Source organism: Rhinoraja longicauda, chromosome 23 (assembly GCF_053455715.1).
Source record: "Rhinoraja longicauda isolate Sanriku21f chromosome 23, sRhiLon1.1, whole genome shotgun sequence".
Taxonomy (NCBI): Eukaryota; Metazoa; Chordata; class Chondrichthyes; order Rajiformes; family Arhynchobatidae; genus Rhinoraja; species Rhinoraja longicauda.
Genome location: NC_135975.1, coordinates 14,177,844 through 14,189,648, shown reverse-complemented (window position 1 = coordinate 14,189,648; position 11,805 = coordinate 14,177,844). Strand labels below are relative to the sequence as shown.

The window sequence follows — 11,805 nt, the reverse complement described above, 5'->3', positions numbered from 1 at the left end:
AGGCACCAAATAGGGCTTCCATTTCAGGTTGCTGTGAAAACAAAACCTATTCAAAGAAGAGCTGAGATTTCTTGTGTTCGAGGCATAATTCCCCTTTGTCAAGTCAGATTAATTGATTACATTTGTTTGGGGGGCCTGGTTGCAAGGAAATTGATATCTGCCTTGGATGATAGTATAAAGTTATTGGTATAGAAAACCCTTTAGCCTAGAACCTCACTACATATTCTAAACCTGCAACAGCATATCAAATCAATTGTATTGTAGTTTGGAAATTTTGCATTCATGGTTAAATTCAGAATTTACTTATATGAGGGGACAATCTATGTTTTGCATAGCATTCTGATATCCTTGGTAAACTAAAAATCACATCTGAGGCTTTGCAAATGAGATGAGTGTTTAGTTGTAGACAAAAAGAGAGAGCAAAAGGACCTTTGGTAATGTGAAAGAAACAAAAGCCCCATTGGAAAGAGGAGCAGAGCTTTTTCAAGACGGGTATCCTTGGAAAATTAAAACAAAATGATGATGCTCAGTGCATCAGGTATCATCGGTGGAAAGAGAAACAAAATGATGCTTTTGGTGGATGTTCTTGCATCAATTGCAAAACTGATATATTACAAAGACATAATTAAGGTATTAAAAAATATATATTGGGCCCAATACTGTTCAGATGAATGTTGCTACAGCCTCTTGCTGCTTTAGAGGGAATTGCCAGCAGATGTCGCTGCTGATTAACATACTTGATACATGCAATTTTCCAGACTTAGCTGCTTGTCCTATACATTTATGCAGATTACAGAATTTGTTTGTGTAATGTTAATAAATATCAAAATTTACAAGAGTTGCCTTCATGCCATGAGATCTGGGATGGAAAGACAGTTACAACTACTAAATTTGCAACTGAGTGGAGGTTACAATCAGAACAGCTGTGCTTCATTGACAGTACAGTAAGTCCAAGGAAGAGGTTAGGGGTGTACTTGATGTCACTTGTAGAAATGGGGTTAATGCCTGTTCCTGTTACTAAGGGTATTATGGAATTCAGAAAGAGACAGGGCTGGATGGCACTATGATAAGTCCAAAGAGGGCAGTTGCAAGAGAAGAGTGGTTGAAGATAACAATTTTAAATGGTTTCAAGGAAAGTGGAAGTTATTACCACTGTCAGCTGGTATAGGAACCAGGAAAAGAATTGAATTGGGAGTGGCTCATTAGAGAGGGATGAATGTTGAGGATAGGTTAACTGAGGGCTATGAAAAATCATGGAGATTGCTGGGCCAGGTCAGTAAGGATGAGACGTAAAGGTGTATTTTAATCTGGGAGATAAGAGTTCTGTCCTGTGAAGAGAGTGTGGAATAGGTTCTCATATTTAAAAATGATTGCACAAAGAAATTATGTACATTTTAAATGAGGTTTTCCACATTGGGTCAAATTGGTTATTTGTAAAAACCTTTGAGTTTATTTAACCCGTGTCAATTAATGCGTTATCTTAGTTTAGGGAGCCTAGAAAACTAAATGCTTAATCATGCAGTTTTTCAGGAAACTGCTAACAAGCAATGCTAGCTTGGAAAACTCATGTAAGATAGGGGAAGAATTTTCAGATTTCTAATTTACTTTGACAATATTGTTCCAATTATGATGTTATTAATATTCAAGATTTTTTTCAGCTTTTTAAAATTCCTTAATTGTGCCTTACCAATGCATTTGAGTTTATCAAGGGGCTGCTATTAAAGACGCCATTTGAGACCTAGAAGCTATTTAATCTGAAACGAGGGTAGTTTTCCTCTTTAGCCGATGAATATCCAATTGTAATTGATTGTTAGGAAAAGGGGACGCACAACGAGATCTGGGTGTCCTAGTGCATCAGTCACTGAAAGGAAGCATGCAGGTACAGCAGGCAGCGAAGAAAGCCAATAGAATGTTGGCCTTCATAACAAGGGGAGTTGAGTATAGGAGCAAAAAAGAGGTCCTTCTGCAGTTGCCTAGTGAGACCACACCTGGAGTACTGTGCAGTTTTTGTCTCCAAATTTGAGGAAGGATATTCTTGCTATTGAGGGCGTGCAGCGTAGGTTTACTACGTGGGTTAATTCCCGGAATGGCGGGACTGTCATATGTTGAAAGACTGGAGCGACTAGGCTTGTATACACTGGAATTTAGAAGGATGAGAGGGGATCTTATCGAAACTTATAAGATTATTAAGGGGTTGGACACGTTAGAGGCAGGAAACATGTTCCCAATGTTGGGGGAGTCCAGAACAAGGGGCCACAGTTTAAGAATAAGGGGTAGGTCATTTAGAACTGAGATGAGGAAAAACTTTTTCAGTCAGAGTTGTGAATCTGGAATTCTCTGCCTCAGAAGGCGGTGGAGGCCAATTCTCTGAATGCATTCAAGAGAGAGCTCTTAAGGATAGCGGAGTCAGGGGTATGGGGAGAAGGCAGGAAAGGGGTACTGATTGAGAATGATTAGCCATGATCACATTGAATGGCGGTGCTGGCTTGAAGGGCCGAATGGCCTCCTCCTGTACCTATTGTCTATTGGTTGCATCACACTAGGGTACATACAGACATTGGATACTGAACATGAACACCTTGATGCCTCGATTCCTGATCTTGGGTAAATTAATTATTTCCATCATAAAGAATTAGCACTGCAAAAGTTAAAGGGATGTGGTAAAATGAATAGGATGACAAGACATAAATTCACTTTAAAAGATTTGCTGAAGGCTGAAATTATAACATCTTAGTTGCATTAATACAGGCTTGAGAATTTTTCAGTCAAAATCCTTCAAATCTACATTCTACTGTGCTTTGCTGTGACAGGAAATAAAGGATAAAACAGATTTACTCAAAGACAAGTCATCAGGGAATATGGGTGCAGTACAGAAATATGGTAGAGATCAGTCATGAATGTATTGAACAGCTAGCAGGCTCAAAATGCACATTGGCCTGTTCCTGCTATCTTTCTGTTGTTACTATCAATGAGGTGTTTGACAAGGGAGGAGAATATCTAATTTTAAAACCGAAAAATAATTACAATTTTGCCACTTTAAAAGTATAAGATCTGATTTCATTGTAATCCAAAGGTTTTAAAATCAGGAACAAAATTTTCTTCAAAATCCAATTGCTTTGGACATTATCTGATAAGTCAGTCATAGTGTCTTGGTGTTGATTCATTCTTCATAGAAACAATGATCATAATATTTATGGTATAAAACCTAAATTCACCAGCGGATAAAGTCATAGGCAAGAATTGAATATTTAATTCTTTTTCTTCTATCTACACTATAAAACTTTCTTTGTTGGTCTGGTCATTTATTTACTATTGGATAGAACAAATCTGAGTAATTGTCTTGTCTGAAAATAGCTAAGCTGAAAGTACTGTACAAACTGTTCTGTGGTATACAAACTGCTTGACAAATTTTATCATGGCTTAAGCCAAGATTGTAGAAAAATTTTGATCAGAAATGACAAACAAAAAAACTGCTTCATAGGTGAAATCTGAGGGCAAGCAGCAAGCTTTGTGACAGAGCGTAGTGGTTCATGGGGGGGGGGGGGCAAGAATGTCTCAATTATTGACTAACAATTGAAAGACGCATTTACTGAATTATCCCACCATTTTGTCCAAAGCTGAGCACATTTTATTTAATTATTATGTATCCATCTTCCCCTTAACTTTCCATTGTGCAAGAGAGTTTAAGAATCCCACTGCTTGGGTAAAATAAAATCTGAATTCTCCATCTGCTTTCATGGTGCCATTCTTATTGTCAACGTTTAGTTCAACACTGCCAAAGCAAAACCACTTATATCAATGCGATAAAAATCAAAAGGATATACGAAGGGAAACAGTACATTGGTCAACATTATGGGAGGATTTTCATGAGAATAAAGACTTCTTGCCAAAATTCTATGGAACCCTGGGGAGAATGACATGTAGAAGTCTGGTGTCCCCATTTCAGGAAGAATATACTGCACCAGAGGTTCACCACATTGATTCATTTAAGGGGAGATTAAGCAGACTAGACTTACACTTCCTATAGTTGAAAACAATGTGGGGCAATCTTATTGAAACATACACAATTCTCAGAACTTGAGAGGGTAGATGCAGTAATAACATTTCCCATGGTTGAACCTAGATCCAAGGATCTCCATCTCAAAATAAAGAATCGGCACTTAACAACTGTTTATGAACAGTAAATTCAAACAAGATAATAACCTTTCACTGAAGAGGTCACAGAAATAACTTGCAATAGTTTCTTTATTGTATAAAAATACATTACAAATAATAAATTGCATTTTCAAATCAAGAAATTTACATTTCAATTCACAAGAATAAATTGATACAAAATTCCAAATAGCAGCTTTGGAGTTCAACATATGCTCTTTTATCAGCAATTTGTTCTATATTTTATATACTGTCATATGTTCAGATATCAGAGTACAACATAAAACAGAACAGTTCTCGAACTGGTAAAATGGAGTGATTACCATTAGAACAATTGGAAAGTAATAAACCTCCAAAACTAGTAAAGAGCAATGTCTTCGTTGTGAATTTTTAATACCTACTTAAGGCAAATTACGATTATACCTGATATACAGATCCAGGTGGATTCTGATGGCCACTGTATCAAAACGCCACAAGAGCTAACCATGTTAAACCTGATAATTTGAGTGCAAGGCTATCTAGGATGCTAAAAAAAATTGCCAGAAATATTATTTTTGAAAGATAATGCTTATTTACAATGATAGGTAAATAAATTTAAAGTCAAGACAGCTGGTTTTGTTGGACCTTAGGAACAAAGAAAAACAAAATACTTGTTCTGCCATGCAACAAAATTGGAAATGTGCAAAACCTTCAAGATTATAAATTATTTTAAGGATTTCTCTCTTGGTGATCCTTCAACATTGTTTCGATATCCCCAGGAAAAAGATTCCTTCATTTTGAGAAGCTAAATCTGCCAGTCATATGTGGATATCTTGTCAAATCCCTGACTTATCTGAGGCTTTAGCTTGGATATCACAAAATGCTTGAGTAACTCAGCAGATCAGGCAGCATCTAGGACAGAGGGAATGGGTGACGTTTCGGTTCGAGACCCTTCTTCTGAAGAAGGGTCTCGACCCGAAACGTCACCCATTCCCTCTCTCCTCGATGCTGCCTGACCTGCTGAGTTACTCCAGCATTTTGTGATACCTTCGATTTGTACCAGCATGTGCAGTTATTTTCCTACACAGTGACAAAACCTTAATGATTTATTTAAAATTTACAGGTTTCAAAGACTCAACATTGAACAATGAGATTTTTATATTTACTTAAGAAATCACTGGTATAAACAAAAGTACTTTTTTTGAGTAACAGATTTATCGTTGTGCCAACAATGCAGTGCAATAACCTCTCAAAGAACAAAGCCATTCCAAGCTTCAGAGTAATTATGATCAGGTGAATATATGCATTATTCGCACAGGGAAGTTTTGCTCCCTTCATTCAATGTGCAATAGAACAGAACTGGGAACAAACAGTAGTTTACTTAGGATATGTTAGTACAATGAATAAATATAGAAAGTAAACCAGCTTTAACAAAACAAAATTAACAATATTTGTGCTTTGGCCACCTGACACCATACAGAACACCCATACTTTTCCAGCACCATCCTTTAATTCTTCATTGCACTGTATCCAAATCAGTCTAACAGATAGTTTTGTTATATTTATATTGCTCGTTTGTGGAAAGTTAATAAAATATTAAAAATGACCTTCAAACACCATCAAAAAATAATGGTCACTTCTGAGTAATGAAAAACAGGTTTGATGATTAAACTATCAAAATTCAGAGATTTTGCTAAAGTTCATCATTTAAAAAAATACTATTTATATCACAATAATACATTCAGTGCCACCTGTGAGCAGTTTTTGAAAATTGCAATTGGCAGAGTGACATTGGAAAACAATGTCCACCTTTAAAGCATCATGTGAATTATCTGATGTAAATTGAGATAGAGTTGTAATATAACTAATTTCAACCTCACCTGAATTATAAGACTAGGTCTTGTGCCTCTTGCCCAAAAATAAATTAAATGAAACAGCACTTCCAAATAAAAAGGGATTCAAAGAAATGGGAAATTCAGTAGAACACAAACAAGGAAAGCAGGATAGACAGAAGCCAGGGGTCAAACTCACAGCATGATATGACAGTTGATGAGTGATAGACAAATGAGTGAGGAAAAAAATCTTCCAGATTTAGATTAGTAACATAATTCCACAAAAACACTTCTATTAAATATATTTTACATTCACAGGACTGGTTAGAATTATATTAAGAATTATTTTGCAGAATGCACTGTTCTTGATTAAGATGAATGTTTCAAAGAAAAACTACAGCAATAATGGCTAAATACTCAATATATGCATGGTTGTAAACATTAAAAAGGCCGCTCTCTGGCATGGTGTGCACCATTGAGAATGCTGGTTCTACTCGACTCTCCACATGATGACAGAGGCATGGATGAAGATGAGTGCAGATCTTTTCTACGAGGAGGTTATTTATTCTGCTCGGCTCAGCTAGAATGAAAGCACGTCTCATGAAGGTTGAGCAATGAACAATGCATGAGCAAAGTTCAGGAAGAATAGAGAAACAAGTGAGAAACTCATTAAACTGGTTTAAAGTTCCAAAATGGATGAACGCAGCTTCAGAAAATTAGTTACCAGTATAGAAATTTCTCCATCTCAAAACTACAACATATTGAAGTTGAAACTCAAATTGGTCACAAATGCTTAAGCTAGTCTTAATAGGGTAATATTCCTGTCATTATATTTGAATGGTGATTTCTCAAGTGACGAGATGTCTGCTCCAAGTAATGATGGCAAGCTGCAACAAAGGACTCTTCTAAAGAGACTCAGAAGCAGCTTTATGTTGGCAATACAGTACAGCATCATGTACAGTATGAAACAGAAGACCTCTTGTAATTGAGCTCTCAAAGAATTCCAGCCTATCCAGATCTGCAATTACGGACCCTGTCAGTAAAACAAGACATTATATAATTATACGTTTCAGATTTAGAAAAAAACCCACATAATCATAAAGAGAAATAAGACCATTTGTAAGAAGGGGTTTGAAGATAAAGATTTCTATACAACTTCTATTATTTTAAAGCCTTTAATTCAAATTTCATTTAAGTTGTTTGCCATGCTCGTTGAATAACTGTTTTTCCCTTGAAAGGCACCAAATTCCAGTGATATCGGCTACCTTTTTCTCAAATGTTAATAAATTCTGAATTGAAACTAATTTGTTGTTTGTTGAATTGAGAATAAGCAGTTGTCAGGCTAGGTGAATGTGCAGCAACACAGGAGATGGAATGTAGTGTAGAAAAATATGAGGCCATCCACTTTGGCCGATAAAACAAAAACAGAGGATTCTATTTGAAATGGTGAGCGATTGAAAGGTATTGGCATTGGGAGAGATCTGGGTGTCCTTGTATAAACATCAGTGAAAGTTAATATGCTACCAGTCTGCTAGTCCTCTTGGATGAAAAATTCAAAAGGTTCACTACTGCCTCTGAAGATATTTTTTTTCTTGGTTCAGTCCTCAATGGTTGATCCGTTGGATTGAAACTGTGATTCTCCATGACAGGGAAAATCTCTCCCCGGCATCTATCCTATCAAGCCCTATTTGAGATCATAAATCATTTTCAGAGAGACCAGCAATTCTACTTCAAAGTAGAAAGAGATTCAGCACATCACTGTATATTCTAATAAATTTCTACAGAAGCACTACAGAAAGTGTCCTGATTGGTTGCATTCTGGCCTGGTACGGCAATTCCAATACACAGGAACACAATAGGCTGCGGAGTGGAGGACTGAACAATGTCGATCACATAGTGCTCCCTCCCATCGAAAACATCCACGAGATGCTGTGTTAAGGTGATACTCATTAAGGATCTATCATCAAGGATCTCTACTATCCAGGCATGACCTATTTTCACTGCTACAATCACGCTAGAGATAGACATATCTGAAGTCGTGCACCACCAAATTAAGAAACAACTATTTTCATACAACTATCAGGTTCTTGAACCATCCTGCACAACCTTAATTCTACCTCAACAATAGAACACTACCAGCCATCTATTGCATTGCCATTTACTTTTTTTTTTCTAACTTTTGTTTTGCAGTTTTTCCTCATCTTACAAGGAGCAGAATTAGACCAATCATGCCCATTCAATCATGGCTGATCTATCTCTCCCTCTCAACCCCATTCTCCTGCCTTCTCCCCACAACCCAACACTTGTACTAATCTGTCAATCTCCACCTTAAAATATCCATTGACTTGGCCTCCACGGCCTCCTGTGGCAATGAATTCTGAGGCTCGGCCTCTGGTCCTAGACTCTCCCATTAGTGGAAAAACATCCTCTTCACATCCACTCTATCCAGGCCTTTAACCATTTTGTAAGTTTCTGTATGTTGTCTGAGACTGTGCCGCAATGCTGCTACAAGCAGGATTTTCTTGTACTTGTACCTCACTCACCCTGTTTGTGCATATTACAATAAACTACTTGATTTACTCAGCTAATTCTATGATTAGCAGAACCCTATTTTCCTAATGGCTTCCTTATGTTTAAACTGCACTTTGCCGTTCATTACAAGGGGATTTGAGCACATGAACGGTGACATCCTTCTTCATTTGTACAGAATCCTAATGAGGCAAAATCTGGAGTATTGTGTGCAGGTCAGATCGTCTTACTTAAAGAATATATTTGTGATAAAAAAAACTGTAAAGCAGGTCAACAGATTGAAACCTGATATTTTGGAAATTAAACAGATTTGGCCAATGTTCCCTAAATGATGAGAATGTGTCATGACCTCCATGAAATAGTTTTTTAATGGAGCTCAACAGTATAGATGCAAGCATTAAGTTTCTCCTGACAAAGAGTCTAAAAACAGGAATCACCATTTCAATTTAAGGGGTTTACCATTTAAGAGTGAAACGAGAAATTTCTCTTTTGAATTCTCTCAGTCATCGAGTATATTCAAGATAGAACTCAATAGATAGGAAAACCCAGATACTCTTGCATGAAGATGTATTTATACCTACCATTACATCCAGCTATGAAGACATTAATTCCAATTTCTGCATATTTCTTTAGCATCTGAAAATATCATATTAAAAGGAAACATAATGTCAATTAGGGACAAATAAGCCTGAGTTTTATCATCCAATCTGTTATAGAATTTTAAAAAGCTCCACATTTTAGACTCTGCCAAAGGCTTGCCAAGATTATCCAAGTATCTTATCAGATAGATCAAGGTCACTGGTGAAGTCAGTTGACTCGCCTAGTGATTCCCAAGTGTGAGGTAGATGCAAAGACCACAGTACAGTCAACGGTATCACAAAAAGCTGGTGCAACTCAGTGGGTCAGGCAGCATCTCAATAGAGAAGGAATGGGTGACGTTTCGGGTCGAGACCCTTCTTCACAGCGTGTGGTCTGACTCCGCTGGGTCCTACTGCCCACCCCCTCCTGCAGGGAACCTCAGCAGGGGTTCCATTGGGTCTCCCCCTTCCCCCTCTAGCCAAGCAGCCCAAGCTACTCCCCACCCATAGGTCCTCATGCCTCCCTCCGCCCTGTTAACCTACCACCCCCCCACCAAATATCGCCTCCACCTCCATCCGCTCCCCTGCCTTCATCCAACCCCCACACCTGCCGGGTGTTCACCATCCCCCCTGACCTCCCCCTTTCAGATACTGAATGGAAATAAATTTAAATATTTTCCTACACAGTATAGTCAAAAATCACAGTGGTCCTCAAAATGTGGATTTTTGTTTTATTTTCCGAGCTAAAATCTTTTCTCTCTAATACCTTTATCTTATTCTTTAAAATTAATGGCCCAACTCATTTCGCATTAACGTTTTCTCTTCTGGAGTTAAATATCCTAGAATATCCATGTCAAAGGCTATGCAGCAACCAGTAGATGGTATTCATTTATTTCTATTAACTTGCCATGTTACAGGTAATTTATGCAATTAGAAAAGGAGCCTTTTGTTTTGCCATTGCCATTTCATTTATTCTGATTGCAATTAGAGATATCCTTTTACACTAGTGAGATAGTAAGCACTATCCCTTCCTGAGTCACCCTGATTATCTTTACTTATTTGGTAATGTGTTTGTGGCTTTGTCCCCTAAATATTCTAAATTTCCTCTAAAATGGACAGTACTGACTCACAGAACAATCTTATGGACAGTCCTTGGGAATAAAACCCTCACATAACCAGGGGACTGCTTGTACATTGCATTGTTAATTAGGATTGCAATATATTTCTCTACTGTTATTTAGACAAGAAGCACTAAACTCTTCATATACCAAAAAACATAATGTGTTTCCACTCGATTTGAATATTGACAGTTTAAGACATGTACAATTGTGGGTCAACTAATAAATGAAATTTAAAATTACATTGCAACATTAGTTGATCACAGGGAGCTATCAAATTCCCCTATGCCAACGAATATTAGCACGTTCAGTCAAAATTATTAATACTTACCATTTTAAGTCCATTTATTCCAACAGAATCTACAAAATTGACTGGACTAAAGTCCAGAATTAATGAATGGATGTCAGTTGTTGGTTTGACAAATGTTGTTTGTTCTTCATCTAGGCTTTCCCCTGGCATGTTTGCTCCAGTGCTTGCAAGGTATATCTCAGCATTCCGCATATTTGAAACTCCTTTTACAGCCTCTTCATTTTGATTGTCTTCAGCCACGATCTCATGAGTTACATGCTCCTCTTTACTTTTTCTCTGCAAAAGTAATTTTGAGAAACCGCCATTGTATGGAGTTTTATACAAAGTACTGTCTCAACTAATGACCTGATTAATCTAATAGTGTAGGAAAATAACTGCAGATGCCGGTACAAATCGAAGGTATCACAAAATGCTGGAGTAACTCAGCAGGTCAGGCATCATCTAGGAGAGAGGGAATGGGTGACGTTTCTGGTCGAGACCATTCTTCAAATGGGTCTCAGACGAAGAAGGGTCTCGACCCGAAACGCCACCCATGATGCAGTTTAGAGATACAGTGCGGAAACAAGCGTTTCAGCTCACCGATTCAGCACCAACCTGCAATCCCCGCACACTAACACTATTCTAAAAGTCACATTATCAACCTTATTTGCTTTCAACGAACTACGTATATACATCTCGGATGTTCTTGTCCTCGTATCTCTTTTATAGTTGTTCTTTGACGTATTGCCTCCTCATTCTTTCTACGAAAATGTAATATTATACCTTTTGAGTATTAAATTTCATTCATCATCTATCCACACATTTTACCAGCCTGTGTCTCCTTGAAGTCTATTACTACCTCTTCACAGTTTACCATGTCACAAGTTTTAATGTCATTTAGAAATTGTGCCCTACACACTCAAAACCAATTCATGAATAAATAAAGAAAACGATTATCAATCCCCAAGGAATTCCACAATATGCTTTGTTCCAGTCAATTTTCTAACCGCACTGTTATACCTCCTTTTATTCCCAATAATCTTGTAGGCAAGTCAATTACTTTGCCTCTTCACAGAATAAATAAATGTTCCTACAACCATAGCTTTACGCAGCTTTATCAAATAACTATTAAGCAACTAGACAAAATGTCATGAAGGAAGATAGAGCAACAATAATCATTAAATCCATATCACATTATATTGGGTGGAGGACAATTGCTGTCAGCTGATTGGATTGCTATCAATGCTAATCTTGTTGGCAAGAAAAACTATTACACAAGTGGGGAGAGATGGCAGAACTCCGATATGCAAGTACAATCAGAGTGCTCC

The 11,805-nt window shown here is 37.4% G+C and overlaps 1 protein-coding gene across 1 annotated transcript in view; it reads right to left on the bottom strand.

The window, feature by feature from the left end:
- Positions 1–4,289: 4,289 nt before the first annotated feature.
- The window catches only part of slc26a5 (solute carrier family 26 member 5), a 45,365-nt gene continuing 37,849 nt past the window's right edge, over positions 4,290–11,805 (bottom strand). The window contains exons 17-19 of the mRNA XM_078419700.1: positions 10,520–10,774; positions 9,074–9,128; positions 4,290–6,996 (exon numbers count right to left, since the gene is read on the bottom strand). Coding sequence (XP_078275826.1) covers positions 6,869–6,996; positions 9,074–9,128; positions 10,520–10,774 — 438 coding nt within the window. The 3' untranslated portion in view covers positions 4,290–6,868. The remainder of the gene's footprint in view (positions 6,997–9,073; positions 9,129–10,519; positions 10,775–11,805) is intronic.